The 27,643-nt window shown below is 47.5% G+C and overlaps 1 protein-coding gene across 3 annotated transcripts in view; it reads left to right on the top strand.

The window, feature by feature from the left end:
- Positions 1 to 23,094, top strand: part of LOC136588538 (leucine-rich colipase-like protein 1) — a 133,509-nt gene extending 110,415 nt beyond the window's left edge. For all 3 annotated transcript variants that reach the window (XM_066587854.1, XM_066587864.1, XM_066587846.1), the window contains 2 exons: positions 18,890 to 19,021; positions 22,214 to 23,094. In XM_066587854.1, coding sequence (XP_066443951.1) covers positions 18,890 to 19,021; positions 22,214 to 22,399 — 318 coding nt within the window. In that variant the 3' untranslated portion in view covers positions 22,400 to 23,094. The remainder of the gene's footprint in view (positions 1 to 18,889; positions 19,022 to 22,213) is intronic.
- The last annotated feature ends 4,549 nt before the right edge of the window (positions 23,095 to 27,643 follow it).

Here is a 27,643-nt window from a genome sequence, read left to right as displayed (position 1 = left end):
CAGATATCCATATGCATACTTGTTTCTCTATCTGTCTGTTTTGAATCCTCTTGCCACAAATCTCTGTATGCTGGTTGTAACATGTGATGTAATTAGCTCTTGAACACACCCTCTATACCATCCCTCAACCATTTCCCCCCTGACAAGCTAACATACACAGGTATCTCTCCTTTGATTTTAATTTGTATTTGGTCTATAAATGTCTTATGTACTCCATACCTCATAGCTGTTGACAAAGGCTTTTGCTGAAACTCGTTCAGCGTGCACTTGTGAGCTGTATGCTTTATTTTATTCAATAAAGAAGGAAATTTTTAACGGTAGCAGCTCCCCTCCATCTCTATTTTCTTCTCCCTTCTCTTGGGTCTCGGCACGAGCGGAGTTCTGGCTCCGCCCCTTCTACGCATCATCACGTAGCTCCGCCCCGTCGCGTGTGCCGATTCCAGCCAATCAGGAGGCTGGAATCGGCAATGGACCGCACAGAGCCCACGGTGCACCATGGGAGAAGACCCTCGGTGCATTGTGGGTGAAGATCCCGGCGGCCATCTTGCTAAGGTAAGGAAGAAGTCGCCGCAGCACTGGGATTCGGGTAAGTACTAAACGTTTTTTTTTTTTTAACACATGCATTGGGTTTGTCTCGCGCCGAACGGGGGGGCCTATTGAATTTGAAAAAAAAAAACCGTTTCGGCGCGGGACAACCCCTTTAACTCATCATTTGCTGCAGCTGTGCAGTACACATACTAGAATGGCAAGACATTTTTGCACAGTGCATCTACATAAGACATTACATGTATGACATTTATGGAGGGGACCAGGATGATGTACTGGGCCACTACATAAGTACCTGCATGTAGCATTTCTGAGTGTTTGTGTGCCTGTGTGTAGTAGTGCTGAGTGTGTGTGTGTGTGTACCTGCATGTAGCAGGGCTGAGTGCATGTGTGTAGCTGCATGTAGCAGTGCTGAGTGTGTGTACCTGCATGTAGTAGTGCTGGGTGCATTTGTTTAGCAGTGCTGAGTGTGTGCGTGCCTGCGTGTGTGTGTGTGTGTGCGTGCCTGCGTGTGTGTGTGTGTGTGCGTGCCTGCGTGTGTGTGTGTGCGTGCCTGCGTGTGTGTGTGTGCGTGCCTGCGTTTAGCAATGTGTGTGTTCGTGCCTGCGTTTAGCAGTGTGTGTGTGCGTGCCTGCGTTTAGCAGTGTGTGTGTGTGTGCGTGCCTGCGTTTAGCAGTGTGTGTGTGTGCGTGCCTGCGTTTAGCAGTGTGTGTGTGTGCGTGCCTGCGTTTAGCAGTGTGTGTGTGTGCGTGCCTGCGTTTAGCAGTGTGTGTGTGTGCGTGCCTGCGTTTAGCAGTGTGTGTGTGCGTGCCTGCGTTTAGCAGTGCTGATTGTGCGTGCCTGCGTTTAGCAGTGCTGAGTGTGCGTGCCTGCGTTTAGCAGTGCTGTGTGTGTGCGTGCGTTTAGCAGTGCTGTGTGTGTGTACCTGCGCGTAGTAGTACTGAGTGCGTGTGTGCACATGATCCTTCACTGACTGTATTTTTCCTCTGACTGGATGCCATCTTTCTCCATACAAATCCCCTGCTCTTACCTGATGGGGGTTTGCTGGGCTGTCAACTCTGTGTGCCTTCGGCAGAGGAGGAGGGAGGCTCGCCAAAATCCCCGTGCAGGGAAGGACTCTATTAGCGCTTGGGGAGCGCTTTCCCCAGATCTCTTCTGGTTACGCTGACCTCTCCAGTGAATCAGCTGTGCTCCGGGAGGTGAGTGATCCACGGGTCTGCATGAATTAGTTGGTGAGGAGAGCAGAGCTATCGGCTGTTCTCCTCATATGACGTCACATTCCGTAACCACACGTCACCACACTTAGCCGCGTCCCCATAGACTTAGCTTTGGGAACTTTGACCTGCTCTAAAAGGTGACTTATTGTATAAAAGTCTAATTTTAGGATTTTACTGGGGTGGTGAGGATGTTACAAAACCACTGACACCAAAATCAGCCACGAAAAGTCTTATAAAAGGGTCAAAGAGTGGTGCAAGAAAAAGCCTGTAGGATTATTTACTCTCCCTCCTGTGGGTGTTGCTTTAATCTCCTTCCTATGGCTTTCCTTGAATCCCCCCCAATGTGCGTCGCTTGAATCTCTCTGCTGTGGCTGTCTCCCTTCTGTGAGCTTCATTTGCCTGAACTGCCACTGTAAATTGTGTGACTATGAGCGTTGCTTAGCAACACTTGAATCCTGAAGGGCTGCTATACTTTAACATGGGGAACTTTGACAGGGCCCAAAGAGTTACTCAGTGTATCCTGCTCAAATTTCAGGATTTTACAGTGGTGGTGAGAATCCAACAAATCGAAAAACAGCAAAATCACGCTCCTAAGGTGAGACAAAGTGCACAAAGTGTGGTGCAAAAAAATGGGTCTGTGTATATAATATACAGTATATAGTATATAAAGGTGAAAGTTCTCACTGACTGACTCGCCACTAATTTAACGTCCCGATGTCATATAAACATGAAATCTGGCAAGAGCATTCTTTAGGTCCTACATAGGAAAAGTAAAAGGGGTCACAACTTGAAAATTCAATGCTAAGTGCAAAAGTTTTGGCGTACCTGTGTAATGTACCAAATCTAATTCTATAACTTAGATGTGTGTGTGTATGCAAAGTACAGCACATGACGCGCCAGCAGTGTCATATGATGCAGCCGCTGGTGGGCGGGGTAGCGCATTCACACTATACTTCTGCTGAGCTACAGCGGAAGTATAGCTTGACGGCCAGCTTCCATTGACTACCATGGAAGCCGGCTGCACGTATTCCGCGGCAAATAGGACATTCCGCGGGTTATTTTACGCTGCGGAATTCCACGGTGGAATTCCGCAGCGTGAACATTCAGTTATTATGTTCAAAAGAGCCTAATAGCTGCGGGGCAAATCCAGCCTTGGACATTAGCCGTAATCGTAATAAAACCCTAGGGAATGAAGTTGTTTGCTTCTGTAAGTTTATCCATCTTCTTCAATGCTTCTGTATGCTGCCCATGTGCTGCTCGCTAGGGAATTCTTGACAAGGTCACCTATAATGGGGTAACAGCCTGCCAAAAGTGCTTACAACAATATTCACCAACCTGATTAGCACTAGCTAAAATTCCTCTAGCTTTCCTCTGGATAGTGTATCAGCTACAGTGGTGTTCATCCCGGGAATATGCTTCGCCTTGAAATGGATATTGAACTATTTGCACTTAATTACCAGATACTTCAATATATTGATAAATGGGACTGACGTTGAGGATGCTATTTACCACATCAACTGCATTCATGTTATCGGTCCAGAAAACTATGGGCTGGTTCTTTATAAGTCTATAACTCTACTGCTACTACAATAGGAAATAGTATTAATAGTGTCATGTTGTGCCATAGGTCATTGAATTCCCAGGGCTTTGGCCACTGTCCCATGCATCAACAACCCTACACATACATGGCAAAACACAATTGCCCCAGAGGCATCCATGAAAAAACCTCATTGCGGTTTGATTTCAGGGCTTCTGATCATACTATTATCACCTTAAAATTTCTGAAGGAGACCTCCTGCACTGACATGTCCGCTTTCAAAGCTTTGGTTCTTTGGCTTTAGAGAATGGTTTTCTGACTCCTGCAGTGCTTTGCTCCAGTCTCATGCAGTAGCCTCTACCCATTGGAAGTACTCTGCAAGCAAAGTTCAACAAGTCTAGCAATGACTGCACTTATTTTAATAGTAGAAGCAGAAACTCCCTCCATGGATGCTCCATTGTTGTGTGGAGGAGTCCACATGCTCTGATAAGGCTATAAGCTATGCTAGTAGTAATGTATACTACTGGTAGTGCCACCCATGCCAGACAGGTTTCAACAAAGGACCCAGGCTAAGCATATCCACCCAGATGATAGGAAGACTGCACTCTTTCATCTTGGCTGGCACCAAGCCTAAGAGAAAGACAACTCTGATGTAAAAACCTATAACTTGTGGACCTCACTGTCACTTTCCTAGCTTTTTAGGCCATGTCAGATGAATCCCAAGTGTAAAGGATGGGGTAAGTACTGCATACTGTGTACTCCTTTAAAAATTCTACTACACATGCTTGTAAGGCATGTTTACCTTTGCAGTGCAGATGGTTTAACACTAGGGATGAGCGAGTATACTCGCTAAGGCACTCCTCGCTCGAGTAATGTGCCTTAGCCGAATATCTCCCTGCTCGTCCCTAAAGATTCGGGGACCGCCGCAGCTGACAGGTGAGTTGCGGCGGGGAGCAGGGGAGAGCGTGCAGGAGAGAGGGAGAGAGAGATCTCCCCTCTGTTCCTCCCCGCTCTGCCCTGCAGCTCCCCGCCCTGCGGATGAGCAGGCAGATACTCGGCTAAGGCACATTACTTGAGCGAGTAGTGCCTTAGCGAGTATACTCGCTCATCCCTATTTAACACTCCTAACTGATGAGGCTTTTTTTCTAAATTAGCGGTCTGGACAATAAGACCTTCTTTAGCCCCAACCACATGGTCCAAGATTCAGCAATACATCACATCTCAAAACAGCCAGAAAAAAAAAACGGAACTTGATGAGATTCCCACCCCATCAAGGTAATTCAACAGCTGAAAAGTAGCAAGGTAGTGAAGCTAAAAAAAAGGGTGAGAGAGTTTAATAGCATCCAGCATTGCGAAAAGTTTACAGCTGGGTCTAGTAAAGCATTAGAAGTCATTCTGAAGATTTATATTGACCAAGGGAATTCCACGCTGCAGAGTATATTTTCACTAATACGCAGCAGCTACCTGTGTGAATGGACATGAAAAAGCTAATTTAGATTGGGACTTGATGGCGGCTCTTTTCTTTTTACGTGACATTTGGCCGTGATGTGGCCAGCGTGAAAATGCATTATGTTGTGTGAAAGAGGCCTAAGTGCCATTATTGTGATATACCGCTTAGTTATGCATATGGGTCTTCCTGCTATTCATTTCCTGCAGTCTACTAGCGAGAGAACAGCGACACAGCAGGGTAGCAATCGACCAGTAGCACCCCCTTGGAATTGTGATAAGCAGTTGACAAGCCAGTGTGCTAAATTGAGACCTTGTGATTCAGATGGGTGTGAGTTGTGAACGTGTAGTCCAGATTCCCTGTTTATTGGATTACTGTATATGGAAGAGGCTTTGCAAACTATACACCTGCCCATGTAAATGGTAATTTTGGCTAGTTCCGCACCTTCATTGCCACCACAGGATACTGGTGCTGATGGAGCTCTGTGGTGACTAACTAATAATCTATTTGGTACATCCTCCTCCAGTGCGTAATTTCTGTATAGCCACCAAAACAGGAGTATGGTTCCCTCTCCCTCTTGGGGGTAACACTATGTAATGAGCTATTGCCCCTTTTTGTGGTATTTTTAGTTAGTTTAGTCTTCGTTTGTGCCGGAAACTCCCCTGGTTGCACTCATTATTTCCCTGTCTGATGTGTCTGAGTTGGGTCATGGTTTTGCTGTAGTAAGAAGGAGGGTTTTGGCCTGCTAGATGCATCCAGCACCAGAGAGGAGCTCTCTATGCTATCCAGCAACCTGACACTGCCCATTGGTGATATTTCTGATGTGGCCCATCATGGTGCCAAAGGGTACATGAAAGCACAGTCCATGACTTTAATTCAACTTCTGGCATTGCAATGGCACTTGTGGGGTACACATCTGCTGGAAACAGTCTGGTCCTTCTCTCCGTAGTCATGGACAGTGATGATAGTCCCAACGTGCCTATTGCCGCTAGAAATCTGGTTAATTACTAGTCATGCCACGGTTCTGGTGCTGTGATAGTACTTGGGTAATCCTCCTCTTCCAGAGCTGGGCTGGTCCTCCTCTCCCTGGTTGCTCCTTGCAATGGTGCATGTGGGAACCCTATACCTGGCTGCTGGCGTTGCCTTTCTTGCACGAACCCTATGTCTGTGCCCTGACTGGGGACCAATTACAGTCTTGACAATAGGTGAGAGGGCACAGTGTGGCTGTTATGCCCTACATTCTCCACTCAGGCTCTGCCAATGAGAGTGGGAATAAACTGTATTCCCTGTGCCCATGTCCTCCTTCCTGCAACTCTAAATGGCAGCCTTTGCAACCCTGTATATTGGAGTCTCTTTACTTGGCTCTCTGTGTTTTCTGTTACGATTTGGGACTATACATGCTTTTCATGGTCTTTCTGCCAGCACTTCACCACCGCTTCATGACTGCCAACTTATTTTCACATAATGTTTCCATTAAATGCTTACTAGGTAAGAGTTTCCTAACGATGGTCCAAGCTTCACTGAACTCCTCCTAGCTGTACTTATTATTTCATCTGCTGGGGAAAGGTACTGCCTACCCCCCATTCTAAAGGCAAACTTAACGACAATAACCAAGCCCACACGCTTCTCCCTGTCTCCTCGTTTCATGTGCTCGCTGGATGCCCTTATGGCTCCTCATCCTTAGCTTTGCCCAACTCATGCTGCTCTTGTGTGACCGCTCATTGTGTCATATAGCATCTGGGTGGTGCTGAACTATAGTACAACTCATATCCCATATAGTTTCCAAAAATAATATCTGGGAATAAATAAGAAAGTTCCCACCTTTACGCTGAGTTGTGCTCGCTCCTATATATTTTTTTCTTTTCTTTTGCCATGCAGGAATGAATTCACGTCCACTACCACTCGATCCTAGTGGTTGTTCTATTCACATATAGAAAAGAGTTGCGGGAGCTCGGACTTTTGTGATAAAACATTCCTTTGCTTTATTGAAGAATAGTGCTCAATACATCAGAGTTACTACATGTTCATGGAGAACGCGTTTTAATCTCCGTAGAGATCTTGTTCACCTCATCCCCACAATGCAATCTGCTGCCTTTAAACCAATTATCATTAAAATCCACCTGATGATTAACCGCTTTGTTACTTGAAGAAAATATGTGCAACGTAGATCCATCGCTCCCAACGAATCATAGATATATCGCACATTTATTCTTACTATATCTAAAGTTTAACAGACAAAATTGTTATCCTATGTCATTAAAAAATTGATACTTATAGTACTCAGTTAAACATGTGTATTCATATACTTTATTAGTGGCTATTGTTGACCCCAGAACGATTTATCCCTAATTTATCCTAAACCATATTAGTTTACTATTATGGCACATAATAATATTACCCTACGCTTCCAAAAAAAAAAAAATCCCCTTTCTCTTCTCTTTCTCTTCCCTTCTTCCCCTTCTCCTTCCTTTTCTTTCTCCTTCTTTTTTTCTTTCTCCCTTTTTTCTTCTCCTCTTCCTCTTTCTTTTTATAAAAAATATAAACTCCAATAAGCAAATAATAAATCCATAATAAATAGAGATGAGCGAGCTTGATGCCCGTTCGAGCATTATGGTGCTCGAGATGCTCGTTACTCGAGACGAGCACCACGTGGTACTCGAGTCAATTCCACTACCTTCCCCGCATGTTTAGCGCCATTTTCTAGCCAATAGACATGCAGGGAAGGCATTAACACTTCCTCCTGTGACGTGCCAGCCCTATCCCACCCTCCTGCAGTGAGTGGCTGGTAAGATCAAGGGACCACCGAGTACTTAAAGCAGGCCCGCCCGCTGCTCGCCTCAGACACACACCAGGAGAGATTAGGGAAAGTGCTGCTGCTGCTGCTATAGGGAAAGTGTTAGTGTAGGATCCTGTCTACAAGAACACCAATGGTTCTTCTTAGGGCTACATCTGACCATGTGCATTTTACTGGGTGGCTGCTGGGAGTTGTAGTGATTGCAGTTTAGTTGTACGCAGCTAGGCCTGTTTGCAGCCTTCCGTAATAATTTTTCTGGCTGAAGTGCGCGTTAAAATACCGCTCTCAGCATGAAAGTGTATGCAAATAATTCCATACTTATTTAGACCATTCTGTATCTGCAGTCAATTAGACGCACAGTATACTGCCCCAGCCAATTCTACAAAGGAAGTGATATACCCTATACAGCCTGTATCCTCTGTCGAAAAAAACAAAAGCTCCTTTGTTGGGCTACATCTGACTGTGCATTTTACTGGGTGGCTGCTGGGAGTTTTAGTGCTTCCATTATACTACTGCGCAGCTAGGCCTGTTTACAGCCTTCCATAATTTTTTTTTTTCTGGCTGGAGTTTGCGTTAAAATACCGCTCTCAGCGTGAAAGTGTACGCAAATAATTCCATACTTATTCATACCGTTCTCTGTCTGCAGTGAATTTGACAGTGGGCTCAACGCTAAACAGTACTGTAATATTTCAGCCCAGCCGCTGTGCAGAGCATCTCACAATACCATTTCCGTTGGTGCGGTTGAGATAGCCGCAATTACCAGCACTATCCACTGGCTTTACAGTCTTCTCCCACTCCACACAGCATCTATAATCTACAAGTCTGCGAGCAGTAAATTACCCCTAGGTATCAGCGCAAGACACTGGGTTACTTTTTTCCTAGTCACAGCATAGAGCCTCCGCTATCTACAAGTCTCTGTGTGCGGTGAATTACGGCCCAGTTGTCAGTGCTGTACAGTGGGGTAATTTATTTGGCCCCTGCTCTATTCGTAATCCGCCATGATAAGGAGTAGGGGTAAGGGTCAAGGACATGGACGCGGACGTCCAAGTGAGGGTGTGGGCACAGGCCGAGTTCCTGGTCCAGGTGAATCACGGCCGGCTGCTGCGGGATTAGGAGAGAGGCAAGTTTCTGGGCGCCCCAGCTTCATATCACAATTTATGGGCCCACGTGGTAGACCTTTATTACAAACAGAGCAGTATGAGCAGGTCCTGTCAGGGATGGCAGAAAATGCATCCAGCAATGTATCAGCCACCCAGTCTTCTACGCAGTCCACTACTCCCGGCTTAGGAACTGCAACTCCGAATCCTCTGGCTGCTGCTCCTCCTTCTTCCCAGCCTCCTTACTCCATGAAAATGACATTCTGATGAGCAGGCAGACTCCCAGGAACTGTTCTCTGCTCCGTGCCTTGAGTGGGAAAAAATGGTTCCTCTCCCACCTGAGGAGTTTGTCGTGACTGATGCCCAACCTTTGGAAAGTTCCCGGGGCCCGGGTGATGAGGCTGGGGACTTCCGGCAACTGTCTCAAGAGCTTTCAGTGGGTGAGGAGGATGATGATGAGACACAGTTGTCTATCAGTAAGGTAGTAGTAAGGGCAGTAAGTCCGAGGGAGGAGCGCACAGAGGATTCGAAAGAAGAGCCGCTGAGGTGACTGACCCCACCTGGTTTGCTAAGCCTACTGAGGACAGGTCTTCAGAGGGGAAGGCAAGGGCAGCAACAGGACTGGTTGGAAGAGGCAGTGGGGTGGCCAGGGGTAGAGGCAGGACCAGAGCAAAGAATCCCCCAACTGTTTCCCAAAGCACCCCCTCGCGCCAAGTCTCTGTGCAGAGGGCTAGGTGTTCAAAAGTGTGGATGTTTTTTAGTGAGAGTGCGGACGACCAACGAACAGTGGTGTGCAACCTGTGTCGCACCAAGATCAGCCGGGGAGCCACCAGTACCAGCCTCACCACCACCAGCATGCGCAGGCATATGATGGCCAAGCACCCCACAAGGTGGGACGAAGGCCGTTCACCGCCTCCGGGTCACACCATTGCCTCTTCCCCTGTGCCCTATCCAGCCACTCAGATTCAACCCCACTCTCAGGACACAGGCACGAGCGCCTCCCGGCCTACACCCACACTATCACCTCCACTGTCCTCGATCCCATCCAGCAATGTCTCTCAGCGCAACGTTCAGCTGTTGCTAGCACAAGCGTTGGAGCAAAAGCGCAATACGCCGCCATGCACCCGCACGCACAAGCTTTAAACGTGCACATTGCCAAATTGATCAGCCTGCAGATGCTGCCATACAGGCTTGTGGAAACGGAGGCTTTCAAAAACATGATGGCGGCAGCGGTCCCGTGCTACTTGGTCCCCAGACGCCACTATTTTTCCCGGTATTGTCCCAGCCCTACACCAGCACATCTCCCGCAACATAAATCGTGCCCTCACCAATGCGGTTACTGGGAAGGCCCACTTAACCACGGACACGTGGACAAGTACTGGCATGCAGGGCCACTATATCTCCCTGACGGCACATTGGGTGAATTTGGTGGAGGCTGGGACCGAGTCAGAGCCTGGGACCGCACACGTCCTACCCACACACAGAATAGCGGGTCCTACTTCGGTTCTGGTATCTGCGGCGGTCTATGCCACCTCCTCTAAACCCTTCCCCTCCTCCTCCTTCGCAACCTCTACCTCTCAATTAAGAAATGTGAGCAGCACGTCGCCAGCAGTCGGTGTGGCGCGGCAGCACAGCGGTGGGCAAGCGTCAGAAGGCCGTGCTGAAACTACTTAGCTTAGGTGACCAGAGACACACGGCCCCCAAACTGTTGCAGGGTCTGACAGAGCAGACCGACCTCTGACTTTCGCCGCTGAGCCTCCAACTGGGCATGGTCATGTGTGACAACGGCCGTAACCTGGTGGCGGCTCTGCAGCTTGGCAGCCTCACACACGTGCCATGCCTGGCCCACGTCTTCACTCTGGTGGTTCAGCGGTTTCTGAAAAACTTCCTGCACTTCTCTGACCTGCTCGGCAAGGTGTGCCGCATCTGCGCACATTTCCGCAAGTCCACCACGGACGCTGCCACCCTGAGGACCCTGCAACATCTGTTTAATCTGTCAGAGCACCGACTGCTGTGCGACGTGCCCACACGGTGGAATTCTATGCTCCGCATGTTGGCCAGGCTCTATGAACAGCGTAGAGCAATAGTGGAATACCAACTCCAACATTGGCGGCGTAGTGGGAGTCAGCCTCCCCATTTCTGTACCGAGGAGTCGGCCTGGATGGCAGACATCTGCCAGGTCCTTGGAAACTTTGAGGAGTCTACCCAGATGGTGAGTGGCGATGCTGCAATCATAAGCGTTACCATCCCACTGCTATGCCTGCTGAAAAGTTCGCTGAAAGGCATAAAGGCCGACGCTTTGCGGTTGGAACAGGAGACGGGGGATAACAGTATGTCGCTTGATAGCCAGACCACCCTCATGTCTATATCTCAGCGCGTTTTGGAGGAGAAGGAGGAGGGGGAGGAGCAGGAGGAGGGGGAAGAGACAGCTGAGCACACTGCAGAGGTTACCCATGCTGCTTGCCTCTCATCTGTTCAGCGTGTATGGGCTGTGGAGGAGGAGGAGGAGGATCCTGAAAGTCATCTTCCTAGTGAGGACAGCCATGTCTTTCGTACTGGCACCCTGGCACACATGGCTGACTTTATGTTAGGCTGCCTTTCTCGTGACCCTCGCATTAGACCCATTCTGGCCAACACTGATTACTGGTTGTACACCCTTTTTGACCCACGGTACAAGGAGAACCTTTTCACTCTCATTCCCGAAGAGGAAAGGGGTACAAGAGTGATGCAATACCACAGGGCCCTGGTGGAAAAAGTGATGCTAAACTTCCCATCTGACAGCGGTAGCGGCAGAAGGCGCAGTTCCGAGGCCAAGTAGCAAAGGAGGCGTGGAAATCAGGCAGCATGTACAGTGCAGGCAGGGGAACACTCTCCAAGGCCTTTGCTAGCTTTATGACTCCCCAACAAGACTGTGTCACCACTCACCAGTCAAGGCTGAGTCGGAGGGAGCACTGTAAAAAGATGGTGAGGGAGTACGTAGCCGATCGTACCACCATCCTCCGTGATGCCTCAGCTCCATACAACTATTGGGTGTCAAAGCTGGACACGTGGCACGAACTTGCGCTGTACGCCCTGGAGGTGCTGGCTTGCCCAGCCGCTAGCATCTTGTCAGAGAGGGTGTTTAGTGCAGCTGGGGGAGTCATCACGGATAAGTGTACCCGCCTGTCAACTGCCAGTGCCGACATGCTTACACTATAAAGATGAACAAAGCCTGTAATTTCCCCAGACTTCTCTTCTCCACCAGCGGAAAGCAGCGGTACCTAAAGATTCTTTTTGCTGCAACCGGATAAATAAGCATTCTCTATCACCGGAAAAAAGGGGGAATTACCTTTGTCAATCCCTCTTCGATATTAGTCCTCCTACTCCTTTTCCTGAAACATGTCATCCACTGAACTGCCAATTTTTCTGCGGCCCAAAAGCCTCTGCTTACAATTTTTTTTTACAATTTTTCAAAGTTTCAAAAGTATTGATACTTTAACAGAAACCAATTTTTTTCACTGAGCTGCCACCAGGCTGTTTTGCAAATTAAGCAACAGCAAGCTGTATCTTTAAAAAATATTTCTGGGTACACTTGTACTCTTGGTACACTAAGTTTTCTGGCCCTCACCTTTACTGTTATCTAACTAATTTTTCCAGACTTTGCCTACACTAATGGTACAGAAATGTTACAGGGGTCTGCCTATACTTCTGCTACAGGAATGTTACAGGGGCCTGCCTATACTTCTGCTACAGAAATGTTACAGGGGTCTGCCTATAATGCTGCTACAGAAATGTTACAGGGGTCTGCCTATATTGCTGCTACAGAAATGTTACAGGGGTCTGCCTACACTTTTACTACAGAAATGTTACTGGGGTCTGCCTAAACTTCAGCTACAGAAATGTTACTGGGGTCTGCCTAAACTTCAGATACAGAAATGTTACTGGGCTCTGTCTATACTTTTACTACAGAAATGTAAGAGGGGTCTGCCGATACCTTTGCTACAGAAATGTTACTGGGGTCTGCCTATACTTCTGCCACAGAAATGTTACTGGGGTCTGCCTAAACTTCAGCTACAGAAATGTTACAGGAGTCAGCCTATACTTGTGCTACTGAAATGTTACAGGGCTCTGTCTATACGTTTACTACAAAAATTCTACAGGGATCTGCCTATACCTTTGCTACAGAAATGTTACAGGGGTCTGCCTATACTTCTGCTACAGAAATGTTACTGGGGTCTGCCTAAACTTCAGCTACAGAAATGTTACAGGGGTCTGCCTATACTTCTGCTATAGAAATGTTACTGGGCTCTGTCTATATTTTTACTACAGAAATGTTACTGGGGTCTGCCTAAACTTCAGCTACAGAAATGTTACAGGGGTCTGCCTATACTTCTGCTATAGAAATATTACTGGGCTCTGTATATACTTTTACTACAGAAATGTTACTGGAGTCTGCCTATACTTCTGCTACAGAAATGTTACTGGGGTCTGTGTATACTGTTACTACAGAAATGCTACTGGGGTCTGCCTATACTTGTACTACAGAAATGTTACTGGGGTCTCTCTATACGTTTACTACAGAAATGTTACAGGGGTCTGCCTATACTTGTGCTACAAAAATGTTACAGGGGTCTGCCTATACTTGTGCTACAGAAACATTACTGGGGTCTGTTTATACCTTTGCTACAGGAATGTTACAGGGGCCTGTCTATACTATGGGTGCACTAAGTCTTCCTATCGCACTGTTTTACCTATCTGTCACAAATAAAACAGTGACTGACTAGGCCAGAATTGTGCGCCAAGGCCAAGGTCCTTGGCGGGGTGAAACTCTCCCATGGTTGGGCACTCTGATTTTTTCCTGTGTAATATCATCTTTGTGCACTTACAGCATAGGCGAGCCCAAGGAACTCAAAGACTTCCCCTTGCAGTGCTAAGCTATCTGTGTGGGGACACATGGATTTCCTATTGCTATGTAACTCAGGGCACCTTGGGTCACACAAGGTGGAGCCTGGGACCGAGCCTGACCCTGTGCCCGCTAATGTGCTTCTCACACAGACTATTGCGGGTCCTGGTCATGGTGTCTTGGCCTTGTAATGCCACCTCCTCCTCCTGCTTGGGGTCAGGGGATCAGCACTGGGCATCATGTATTTTCTCTCGTGTTACCACAGTTATCTGGGACACTGGTTTGGGCCAAAAAAGAGGAGCGTTACTGCATTAATGAGACTTCACAGCTGTACTAGCATCGGAGTCCGCTCTATGCCCACGATTGCTGAGGGTGTGTGCAGAGGCGGCGTGAAAGTCTGCCATGTTTGGGCACTGTCATTTATTCATGTTTATTACTATCTTTGGGTTCCTTCAGCTCGCCTATGCTGTTGGTGCACAAAGACTTCCCATAATGGGGTGTTTTACCTGTCTGGCACAAAGACACTGACTGACATGGGTAGGGTGCAGAGTGCAGATGGCTTTCCCCTTGCGGTGTCGATTGAGCTATCCGACACCTACACAGAATGAATAGTGTGTGGGCACATGGATTTTCCCATTGCTATGTCACTCGCGGCACCTTGGGTCACACAAGATGGAGGCTGGGACCGAGCCTGACCCTGGGCCCGCTCGTGTGCTTCCCACATAGAGTATTGCTGAATTGTGAAGATGTGTACAAGTGCTGGGCTGGCACCTTTATGCCCACTTTTGCAGCTCGTGACAATTTTGCGACGGAGGTGGCACGGGATTGGAATTATGATCGTACGTCAATTTATCATCGATTCTCAACAGCACTGTGGGCTATCCCCACCCTCTTTGAAAGAGGGTCGCTGACTGGCCCTGCCAACCCTCTGCAGTGTGTCCCTTTGGTTCCTCCTCATCGCAGACGCACTTATAAATAGACATGAGGGTGGTGTAGCTATGAAGCGAGCGTGTGGCATGAGGGCAGCTGAAGGCTGCGCAGGGAAACTCTTGTGTGCACTGTGGACGCAGGGTCATGCAGGGGGTTGGACAGCATGTAATCTAGGAGAAGAGGCAGCGGTGTGACCCGCAGACAGTGATTGTGCTTGGTTGCAGGTAGTGTGGTGCTCAGCTAAGGTGTGCCTTGCTAATGAGGGTTTGTCCAAAGTAAAAATTGTTAGGGGGGGCAGACTCTTGCCCCTATTGCTGCCCTGCATGCTGCCCCTGCCCTTCCCTATCCGTTTCTGTGGTGTTTCCATGACGTTCGGAGGTTTTCCAGAGTTTCACAAGTGAAGACCTATGTGGAGCATCGGTCATATACAAAAATGCTCGAGTCTCCTATTGACTTCAATGTGGTTCGTTACTCGAAACGAGCTCTCGAGCATCGCAAAAAGTTCGAATTGAGCATTGAGCACCCGAGCATTTTGGTGCTCGCTCATCTGTAATAATAAACCTCACTAATCCTTTATGTAATCTATAAAGCATAAATATTTCCCTCTATATATAACATTACTATTATAATATTTAAAAAAATATATATCACCTGTGGTAAGGCAGTATCTAGAGATGAGCGAACCTACTCGGCCACGCCCCTTTTTCGCCCGAGCACCGCGATTTTCGAGTACTTCCGTACTCGGGCGAAAAGATACGGGGGGGGGCGTGGGTGAGTGGGGGGGTTGCAGCGGGGAGTGGGGGGGGGAGGGAGAGAGAGAGGGCTCCCCCCTGTTCCCCGCTGCTACCCCCCGCTCCGCCACGCCTCCCCCCGGCGCCCCCCGAATCTTTTCACCCGAGTACTGAAGTACTCGAAAATCGCGGTGCTCGATCGAGTAATTACTCAAAACGAGTAGGTTCGCTCATCTCTAGCAGTATCACAAATAGCCAGTAGGGGCTGGAGAGTAGGCTTTACTGAGAAATATTTAGCAGGGATAGGGTTAAGTCTGCTGATTAATAAGGAAACACCTGTGTGGATGTGGCTCCGGTCTTGCTAAGTTCACTGTCCCATTGGAATGGTACTTGAGAGGTCCAGTGGAGACCAAGCTGCTGTGCCTGATGAGAGAGTTACACCCCTAGACTCACATCCTGGATTGGTATAGTGTTATGGACATTGCTATGTGTTTGAAACCCTAGGCCTATAGGATAGACAGTGTAAGGCCGCTTTCACACGGGCAACAAAATCATGCGATTTTCTCACAGTGTGACAGTGCTACAGATCGCATGTATGTGAAGCCCATGCTTTCCTATGGGTTCCTTCACATTAGCGATGTTTTCACCGAATCTATGCTGTGAGAAAAAAAATGTGGCATTCTCTGTACTGCCGCAGTTTGTGATGTTTTGTAGCCCATGTTTCCCTATAGAGACTTCTTGTTTATCGCATCTAACGAACAAGCCATTTTTGTGAGATGCGATGCGCTTCCCTACCCATAAAATAAGCCCTAGCTACATTCCCATAAAAAATGGAATACTTACCTAGCAGACGAGGTCCGGGTCCTTCTGCTGCTGTCCAGAGCTCTGCGGCTCAGCCAATTTCTAAATCCCACCTCCACAACATCATTGGTATTTTTCAAACTCTTCTCTGACAATCAATGCAAAGCTGGATGAACCAATCACAGTTCTCGCATTAGTTCATTGAGCACTGCATTGATTGGCTGAGTAGCGCTGGATGAACCAATCAGAGTCATCGATTCCTCTTGTTCGCATTTCTGAATCCCTTAACCTGGAAGTGATGTTCTGTGAGCGAGCAAGGACTGCAGGACTCCGAGCGGAGCTCTGGAGAGCAGCGGTAAGGACTGAGCCTTTTAGGTAAGTGTTCCATTTTTTTTTCAGGAAATTCAGCTTGGGCTTATTTAAGGGGTAGTGCTTAACCTTCTCGCGATTAAACCGCCGAGTTTATGCCGCTATTTTATTGCTGTCAGCAGCGAAGTGATGCATGATTTTCCACAAAAAAACCACATCAGTGACGCTACAAAATTGCAGGAACACAGCTGCGATTTTGTAGCGCCGATATCGCTGCCTCCCTTGTGAAACAGGCCTAATGTCTGTGTTATATAGCAGCCAGATGGTCAGCAAATTGTATCTGTTTGTGTACACTCCGACGAATGAGAACAGTGTGAAGATTGTGTTATGAGTTCTGTTGGTTTGCCACAAAAATGGACGGATTTGTTAAGTTTGTACCAAACCTCTGGCCTGGATGTAGTTTACTGGTGTGCGACCATCTATCTGGTGGAGGGAAGATAACGATCTGATGTGAGAACAATCCTCAAGTTGTCACACACTATATGGAGATGAAATAATCCCCCATGTAGAATAGCAAAAAAAAATATTTTAATTAGATGCACCGAACAATAGCCGTAGTCTGTGTGTTTTTTTTCATTAGAACCATCCACCAATGCAGCACCAGCATCTCTCATCGGAGTCCTGTAACTGATTTCTTATATTTTAAAGCATACAAATCTGAATATAAACTCCATTCCCTCCCCGACCCCATCCACCCGCAGCCACAGATAGAGAAGAGGAACAGCTAGAGGGAAGCATTACTCCATAACCCACATACACAGACATTTCTCCTCCATTCCCACTTATAAACATACACTGAATGGCCACTGTATTAGTGACTCCCAACTAGTAACACATTGGACGTCTTTGGCCTTCAGAATTGCAATCATTTGTCACAGGGTTGATTCCTCTAGGTGATCAAACAGATCTGCAGCATATTGGCCCATGTGGGCAGGAGACCTCAAAGTTTCCATGCATTAGGGTGAATTCACACGAATGTATATCGGCTTGGTTTTCACGCCGAGCCAATATACATTGTCCTCGTGTGCAGGGGGGAGGCTGGAAGAGCCCAGGAGCAGGAACTGAGCTCCCGCCCCCTCTCTGCCTCCTCCCCACCCCCTCTCCGCCCCTCTGCACTATTTGCAATGAGAGGAGGTGGGGCGGGGGCGGGGCTAAGTGTCATGAATTAGCCCCACCCCCGTCCTGCCTCTCCCCATTGCAAATAGTGCAGAGGGGTGGAGAGGAGGCAGAGAGGGGGCGGGAGCTCAGTTCCTGCTCCTGGGCTCTTCCAGCCTCCCCCCCCCCCCCCCTGCACATGAGGACAACGTATATCGGCTCGGCGTGAAAACCGAGCCGATATACATTCGTGTGAATGCACCCTCAGATGCAGGTGCTGACATACTCTTGCTTATATCATGCCAGGCTTCCAATGCAGTTCTATTACTTATATCAGATTAAAGACCCATTTACACAGAGCGATGATCGCTCAAAAATCGCTCAAACAACAGTTTTGAGGGACAGTTTTCAGCTATCATCTTTGCATAGTCTATAGTAGCCCCTTAGCTTCTTAAGAGTTATGCAGGCAGAGTCGGATAAGGCCGCGATAACTCAGAACAATGCAGCTGTTTTGAATATGCAAACAGTTGCATTGTTCTCCATGCTTTCAGCTGGTGTCCTGCTAAGAACTGCCAGCAGGATACTGGCTGAAAGAATCCCCTCAGTACCACCCGCTGAGATATCAGCATGTGGTGCTGATAAGGCTCATTGCTAATTTATTGCTGGCTACAAATGAGCGATGAATGAACAGTGCACGACGACCGCGTATTTAGATGCAATGATTATCGCTCACAAAACAGCTTTTGAGTGAATTTCGAGCGATAATCATTGTGTTTAAATGGGCCTTAAGACCTGCTAGTAGCCTCCATGAAAAAGCGTATATGTGGACACTAATGAGTTAAAATATTTTTAAACTTTAATAAAAAGCATCTGTCGGGTATTGTCATAAAGCTCTCACCGCTTACAGTCTTTAAACAGAACTTCTACAGAAAAAAGGGGCAAAAGAACACTTGAAATACCGGCAAACATTCTGTGTGAATGAGGGCTGAGACTGCGTTCAGACAGACAGTTGCAAGTTGTGCGTGACAATCTAGGACCCACCTCTCTGCGGACAGCACACAGATGTACATCCATGTGTTGGCTGAGAGGCAGGTAGTGGGCATTACATATCCTACCCACATGTTACTGACCAGAACAGGATGTGAATAGCCTTATTGGTAAATATATGTCCGTGTGCCGTGAATTGCATGGACAGCACAGATAGGAAAAATGACGGTCTGAACTGTCCCTAATAGTCGTTCCTTCCTCAGTGTATTTTTTAACATTCACGCAGCAGTACCCCATATGAATGACATGAAATACACGAATAAAGATCAGGTCAAATATTCATTCATGCAAATAAAGACGGCCAAACATAAACCTGTATACGGTGGTGTGATGGAGGCCTTATACAGAGAATTATAATTCACATATCAATATTTATTTTCTCTCTTTTACATTTAGGACGATGGAGATTTCTGTGCTCTAAATACCCTATGTAAGAGTGGGTGTTGCCAAGGCCCTTTGTATGATCGCTCTTATAAGAGTGGTGTATGTAAACCAAAGGCAGCAGAAAATAGAGAATGTAACCTTGAGGTGAGTATCTGTAAAGACTGCTGTACTGGTTTCTCCCTTAGGGCTTATTCCGATGTGTGTATATTGGCTGGGTTTTCACGCCCGGCCGCTATACGCTGTCTCTCTCTGCAGAGGGAGGAGGTTGGTGGGCTGGGAGCAGTGCACTGAACTGCCGCCCACGCTCTGCCCCTCGCCACTATTTGCAATGGGAAGGGGCAGAACGGGGCAGAACTTAGCTTCACCCCTGCCCTGCCCCTCCCATTGCAAATAGTGGCAAGGGGCGGATAGGCGGTGGGAGCTCAGTGAACTGCTCCCGGCCCAACGCACCTCTTTCCCCTGCAGCGAGGGTCAGTGTATATGGGCCGGGCATGAAAACCCGGCCGATATACTCACATTGGAACAAGCCCTCAAGGGGGCCTCACGGGCATATTTGTGTGCACACTATGTGGAAAACAGAACCCATAGATTTAAATGGATTTGTACTCACTTCATTTTTTGTGCACGCATTTCTCTTCACCCAAAAAATATAGGGCATGCTCATTTGCACACCGAGAAGTCTATTAAAGATGTGCAAAGCGCACACAAATGCATAGTTCTGTGAAAAAAATAACACTTCTGGAACTCATTAGGATAAATAGCCATTTAAATCAGGGGGGGTGTTTGCCTGCCATGTGGAGATGAACATCCCTGCATGTGCAAAAAGTACCATAAAATGTGCCAATATGCAGAGGAGTCATTCATAGTGCAAAAACGCTTATGGCCATGTGAAGCCGCCATAAGGCCATATTTAAATGGGCGAGAGTGAGTTATGCTTGAGATTCTTGGGAGCAACACACATCGCAGTGCACTGCAGGTTACGGGGCTCATTCTTGTGCCGGATTTCCACAAAATTTGGCCACGCAATGATTTTTCCAGTTTGGATCATCAGTCTGTGAGAAAATTCATTCATGTGAATGAGCCTATTGAAATAAATTAGTTAATTTTCTGTGCATGTTGTGTCCATCTCCGACACGGAAAGAACCTGCACAGAAGTATCAGCGGTGTGAATACGGCCTTATACATATGACAACCCTACAGAGGAGCCGCCACCTCTCCTCACATGTCTGATTGACTAAATACTTGCACTGCCCACAAAATAAGGGCTTTTACCCACTAGCGATATTTTTTCCTGCGCTGCGACAGCGATGATTCTGAAACCAATGATTTCCAATGGTTTTATGCTCATTTGTGATGTTTCAGTACAGCTTTGCATCACATAGAAGAAATCTGTGATATCACTCAGTGTCTTCAATGGGGCCGGCGGCAACAGCGATAGCCCCACTGAAAACATAAGGAGTATATCACAGACTTCTGCCACAGATATGATAGCTGTGGCAGAAGTCCAAGATGCTATTCCATTGCTGCTGCCAGCCCCATTAAAAGCAGTGGTTTTAGGCAACCCCCGCAGCATGATTTTTGCAGAAAGGCTTGAAATATAAGTAGAGATGACCGAGCATACTCGCTAAGGACAATTGCTCGATCGAGCATTGCCCTAAGCGAGTATCTCCCCGCTCGGGAGAAAAGGTTCGGCTGCCGGCGCGGGTGACAGGTGAGTTGCGGCAGTCAGCAGGGGGGAGCGGGGGGAAGAGAGGGAGAGAGATATCTCCCCTCCGTTCCTCTCCGCTCTCCTCCGCAGGTCTCCGCCCGCTGCCGAATCTTTGCTCCCGAGTTGGCAGGTACTCGCTAAGGGCAATGCTCAACAATACAATTGCCCTTAGCGAGTATACTCGCTCATCTCTAAATATAAGCCCTTCCCTGAAAATCATCCCTAGCTGGTGAAAAAAATAAATTATATACTCACCTCTCCGCCACTTAGGCGCGTCCCCCGGCTGGCTCCCCTGCACTGCTGTCAAGCTTTTTCAGGAGGTTGAGATTTTAAAATCCCCGCCTCCTGAAAGGGCTGTGCTGATTGGCTGTTTGCTCAGCCAATTACAGACAGTGCTTAGCCATTCATCAATGAAGGAAATCCCTGCCACAGCTGTGACAGAAGTCCACGATATACTCCCAATGCATTCAAAGGGCTGGCGCTGCTGCTGGCCCCATTGAAAGCATTTAGCGATCGCAGTGTTTTTTTTGTGCTGCAAGGCAAGAAGTATCTTATACTGGAACTCTACATGAAGCCGTTCCTCCTTTATTCCTCCTGGAAGTGTATGAATAGATACACGGTGGGGTGCTTGTATAATAGGCAGTGATGTGATATGAGCTTTTACTGCAAATTACCTCAATTTTAGATGCACCCTAAAACCTTGTGTTCCATCTCTACAAGCTGAGTGCCCCAAAACTGCATTGAAAAACTGCTATAAGGGCTTATTCACACGGATGATTTTATCATTTAAGTGCTATCCCAGTTTAAAAACTGAAAGAATTTGGACAAGACTTGGACCTATTAGAACAATTCAAAGGGGCGTATTTTATATCCGTATTGCAGCTGTATTTTCAACGGACAGCAGACAATCCCATTGATTTGCATTGGTGGATTCAGAAGTGTAAAATCATTAATTATAGTCAGTGGGATCATGCATTCACTGCTTTTTATACATGTTGCCAGGAGACTGTGTGTGTGTGTGTGGGGGGGGGGAGTTGCTCCTTGTTTTGTTTTTTACACGTGTGAAAAACACAGTAAATATGGATGCAAAAAATATACACATGCATCAAAAGCGTATGGAACCTGCACATACACACAGTGATAATGGGGCATTTTCCCCAGACCCTTGCAGTCACTGGGTTCACTTACATGTGCAGTTTCTGTCCCAGACCAATGGTGCTTATGAAACAATAGTTGCGGCACGTCCGGCTCTGGTGGGATTCTCTTACAATGCTCTTGCATGGCGTGGGAGGGAGTTCTGTGCTTGTTCTTTAACACTCATTGAATTCTGTGGGAGTTTTAAATTCTACCAGTTGGGTCGCCTCACATTATTTTTCAGCCATGGGAAAACCGGATTGCAATCAGATGACACTTGTGCGTTAAATACACAAAAACTGATGTAAACGCCCCACAGTGACATCAGTATTCACAGAATAACATCACACTGGATGTGCAGCATCAGACATGAGGTTCTCAGTAATGGTACCCCCCAGCCTCACGCTGCGTCTCCCACCGCTGATCTTACATGTTAGTAACAGATGGCTAGGAGTCATGCGTGTCTTCGTTAACCCTATCATCTCTCCTTTCAGCCTGTTGATGGGCTCTATCGTCACTGCCCGTGTGAGAGTGGACTTGTATGTGAAAAAGGTACACGTAGAAACATAGCCTCCCTACTCAAGGACCTAAGAAAAATGTCGGCCGAGGACCAGTTCAAATTGCTCCTCTATAACTCGAACAAAAGATTCTGCAAGAAGCCAAACACAGCAAATAACTGAATCTAAGATGAGAAAGTATCTGCCGGTATCTACACGGATCTACAAGAGGTTGTCAGTCTTAGGGCTTATTCACACGAGCGTATATCGGCCAGCGTTATCACGGCTGGCTGATATATGCCACCATCTGATACATTGGATTCCAAGGCATCAGATCACACAGACGTATTCCCGTGACATAAAAGCTATCTTCCTGGCCGGACAACGTCTGCCACCATTAACTCCTATTGGAGCCAATGACAGCGGTCGGAGAAGGGAGGTGGGAGGGAGTTTAGCAGCGTGACTGCTAAACACCCCCCCCCCCCCTTCTCCTCTCTGCCCCTTGCCACTGTTTGCAATGGAAGGGGGCGGGGCAGTGGTGGATCTGCGCTCCCTCTCATTGCTGGCTGCGGACAAGAGGCGGGGAGGAGAAATTTAGCTTGGCAAACAGCCGAAGGTGAGGAGAGAGGAGGTGAGCCGGCAAGGGGAGACAGCTTAGCAGTGCTAAGCTGTCTCCCCTACTGACGGCATATGCACCGAGCCTGTGCATCAGATGGAATCATATATCGGCCAACCGTGAAAATGACAGCCAATATACGCTCATGTGAATAAGCCCTTAAGGAAATTAAGTTTGTGCAACTTCCTACTAAGTTTTGTGTTTCCTTCCTGCTTTCAAGAACTCTGCTTGCTGTAAGTAAATAAAAACATTGATATTCAGAGTCTTCTTTCACACCAGCAATTTATCGCAACTATTTAGCCATGATAAAACGTCAGCTGAAAATCGCTACTATGTGAAGCATTGGATTCCAATATATTCATTCACATGGGTGAATTATAGGCACGTGAAAAATATTGCGCCATAAAATCATCAAATCGACGACCGTTTTCGGTCGCCAATTTTTTTTGCAGCATTAAAAGATAGGTCTTGACTAGAGATGAGCGAGCGTACTCGGAAAAGCACTACTCGCTCGAGTAATTTGCTTTATCCGAGTATCGCTGTGCTCGTCCCTGAAGATTCGGGTGCCACTGCGGCTGACAGGTGAGTCGCAGCGGGGAGCAGGGGAGAGCGGGCGGGAGAGAGGGAGAGAAAGATCTTACCTCCGTTCCTCCCCGCTCTCCCCTGCAGCTCCCCGCTCCGTGCTGGCACCCGAATCTTCAGGGACGAGCACAGCGATACTCGGATAAAGCAAATTACTTGAGCAAGTAGTGCTTTTCCGAGTATGCTCGCTCATCTCTAGTCTTGACCTATCTTTTGACAAAAAAAACGCTGCAGGCTCCAATATATTCCTATGAGAGCTAAAAAAAAAAGGAAGGGGGAGGGAGTTTACCTGCATCTGCCGCTTGGAAACGAAAACAGCTGGCTCTAAGCTATTTCAGCTAGTAATAGTCATTTTGCCCTTCTACAAAATTCTGCACGGCAGCATATTTTTTACGTAATACCCCCGTGTTGATGGATGAGAAAAGGCAAATTAATTTTGGAATTAGATTTTCACCTGCGTGTGGCCAACATGAAGACACACACGCTCGTGTGAAAGAGGCTGAAAAGCAGTTACCTTGTCTGGCTCACACAGCAGCAGTTTGTCATACTGTATCAGACAGGAGTCTAGAACAGGAATAAGGGCTCATGGCCACGGCTGTGTGCACAAAGTGCTGTGGGTCTCCCACATCGTTATCCAGTATACAGTGCTTTCTAACAAACTGCAGAATGGCTCCTCCAACAGCAGTGATACGCAGCAGTCACATGGTCCTGGTGTCAGTGAGCTTCTTACACCCCAAAGTGAAGACTAGCATACACTAAGTGCCAGCAGAAGAGTTAGCGACAACGGACGAGAGTATATCTTTTTCCATGTTTGTTCTGCATACTAAGCAGCTTTTAGAAAAAGAACATCCAAAAACATCCTGATCCCCCTTTATCTGAAGCACAGGATATTTTTGATGTAAGAACAATGTAAAGCCTGTCACCATTTTTACTGAAAGTTGTAGATAGTAAACTCTACATCACTTCCACAATACTCAGTGGTATGTACATATAAGAGTTGGATACAGGACTGTATAGGGACAGATTATATGTGATATATAGACCTTCTGATGGCTATACGAGTTATAATACAGAGTTGAGTCACATTTAGAGATGAGCGAGGACCAAAATGCTTGGGTGCTCGTTACTCGAGTCGAACTTTTCGTAATGCTCAAGAGCTCGTTTCAAGTAACGAACCCCATTGAAGTCAACTTGAGCATTTTTCAAGCTGACCGATGCTTGTTTTGCCAACTGGCAAACAACAAATTCGGATACGACTTTAAAGAGAGACAAGTGGGTTGATACAACAAAATTTATTAATACAAATGAATAAATGATAATAGTAAAACAAATTTACATAAAAGTAGGTAATAAAACATAAACACACTTTACAATACAAAAGACTTACAAGACATACTTACTAGAGATGAGCGAGCACCAAAATGCTCGGGTGCTCGTTGCTCGAGTCGAACTTTCCGCGATGCTCGAGGGTTAATTTCGAGTAACGAACCCCATTGAAGTCAATGGGCGACCCGAGCATTTTTGTATATCGTCGATGCTCGCTAAGGTTTTCATTTGTGTAAATCTGGGCAATTCAAGAAAGTGATGGGAATGACACAGAAACGGATAGGGCAGGCGAGGGGCTACATGTTGGGCTGCATCTCAAGTTCCCAGGTCCCACTATTAAGCCACAATAGCGGCAAGAGTGCCCCCCCCCTCCCAACAATTTTTACTTCTGAAAAACCCTCATTAGCAATGCATACCTTAGCTAAGCACCACACTACCTCCAACAAAGCACAATCACTGCCTGCATGACACTCCGCTGCCACTTCTCCTGGGTTACATGCTGCCCAACCCCCCCCCCCCCCCCCCGCACGACCCAGTGTCCACAGCGCACAACAAAGTGTCCCTGTGCAGCCTTCAGCTGCCCTCATGCCACACGCTGGCCTCATAGCCACACCACCCTCATGTCTATTTATAAGTGCGTCTGCCATGAGGAGGAACAGGAGGCACACACTGCAGAGGGTTGGCAGGGCCAGGCAACGACCCTCTTTAAAAGGGGCGGGGCGATAGCTCACAATGCTGTACAGAAGCAATGAGAAATCCAATCCTGTGCCACCTCCATCAGGAGCTGCACACGTGGGCATAGCAATGGGGAACCCATGTGCCACACACTATTCATTCTGTCAAGATGTCACATAGCTCAATCCACACTGCAAGGGGAAAGCCGTCTGCGCTCTGTCCCCTACCCAAGTCAGTCAGTGACTTTGTGCCAGACAGGTCAAACACCGCGATGGGAGCTAAGTTTGCATCAACAGCATAGGTGGGTCCTAGGAAACCCAAGACATGAACCAAAAAATTGATCTGAGCAGCCAAACATGGCAGACTTGCACCGCGCCCACGACATAGGTCTCAGCCCACAGCTTCAGCAATCCTAGGCAGGAAGCGGACTTTCACTGCACCCAGGACATAGGCCTCTGCACAAACCCTCAGCAATCGCGGGCCTACAGCGGACTCCAATGCTAGCGTAGCTGTTCACGTCTAATTAGCGCTGTATTGCTCCTGTAGTTTGTCCCAATGCAGTGCCCCGGATAGTAGAGCTAACGTCAGATTAAATACAGGTGGGCTTCGGCCCACACTGCATGCCCCAGTCAGACCGAGGTTTTTTGTAAATAGTCACAGGCAGGTACAACTCCGCAATGGGAATTCCGTGTGCACCCACAGCATGGGTGGCTCCCTGGAACCCACCAGCGGTACATAAACAAATCCCATTGCAGTGCACAGCACAGCTGAGATAACGTCAGATTAAATGCAGGTGGGCTTCAGCCCACACTGCATACCCCAGTCAGACTGGGGTTCTTTATAAGTAGACACATGCAGTTACAACTCCGTGTGGACCGACAGCATAGGTGGGTCCCAGGAAGCCACCAGCGGTACATAAATAAATCCCATTGCATTGCCAAGCACAGCTGAGGTAACGTCCGATTAAATGCAGGTGGGCTTTGGCCCACACTGCATGCCCCAGTCTGACGAGGGTTTTTAATACATACACAGGCAGGTACAAACCCCTAATGTGAAGTCCCTGTGGACCCACAGCATGGGTGGCTCCCTGGAACCCATTGGCGGTACATAAATGTATCCCATTGCAGTGCCCTGCTCAGCAGAGCTAACGTCACATACAATACAGGTGGGCTTCGGCCCACAGTGCATGCCCCAGTCAGACTAGTAATATGTACCTTAACAGTAACCGCGTTGGTGGGAATGTAGTGGCGACTGCGGACCTAATAGCGCGGTTTTATTTAGTTGGTTTTCGGAATGTGGCCAGGATTAAGTGGGCCGTGGCGGTGGGGCTCTCTTGTGTCGTTGAAGGTGAAATTCTTGGACTGCCACCAGACGGACCAATGCAAAGGTATTTGCCAAAAATGTTTTCATTGTTGGAGGAGGAGGGGGATGTTTTTGAGGCACTACGTGTCCTGTCCATGTGTCCGTGGTTATATGCAGTATATGCAGTAACCGCGTTGGTGGGAAATGGCCTCGCCGCCATCATGTCTTTGGGAAGCCTCCATTTCCACACCCCAGTGACATAGCATTAGCAGCGGTATAGGCAGAGCCCAGAATTAGTAACATTTCAGTGGTATCATTAGGTACAGGCCCCAGTAACATATCACTAGCAGCATTATAGGAGGAGCACAGTATTAGTTCCATTTCAGTAATAGTAGCACTCAAGACAGGCCCCAGTAACAATTCCGAAGCAGCAGTATAGGGGGAGCGCAGTCTTAGTTCCATTTCAGTAGTAGTAGCAGTCAAGACAGGCCACAGTAACATTCCCGTTGCAGCAGTTTAGGGAGATAACAGTCTCTTTCACATTTCAGTAGTTGCAGTATAGACAAGGCCCCAGTTACATTTATGTAGCAAAAGTGCAGGCCAACCCCACACACCTTGCTGTACCATGAGTGCAGGCGAAACCCATAAAAATTACAAGGATTACACTGTAGGCGAGGGCCCAAAAAAATTGGTGTACCAACAGTACAAATGTACCTCAGAAAAATTGCCCATGCCCAACCAAAAGGGCAGGTGAAACCCATTAATCGCTTTGGTTACTGTGGCTTAATTTGTAACTAGGCCTGGAGGCAGCCCAGTTAAAATAAAAATTGGTTCAGGTGCAAGTTTCAACGCTTTAATGAGAATTGAAACGTATAAACATTGTTTACAAAAGTAATATGACTGAGACTTGTGGGCCTAAGAAAAAT

This window comes from Eleutherodactylus coqui, chromosome 1 (genome assembly GCF_035609145.1).
Source record: "Eleutherodactylus coqui strain aEleCoq1 chromosome 1, aEleCoq1.hap1, whole genome shotgun sequence".
NCBI classification, from domain to species: domain Eukaryota; kingdom Metazoa; phylum Chordata; class Amphibia; order Anura; family Eleutherodactylidae; genus Eleutherodactylus; species Eleutherodactylus coqui.
Note: the sequence above shows the minus strand (reverse complement) of the source record. Positions and strands in the feature narration are given on the sequence as shown.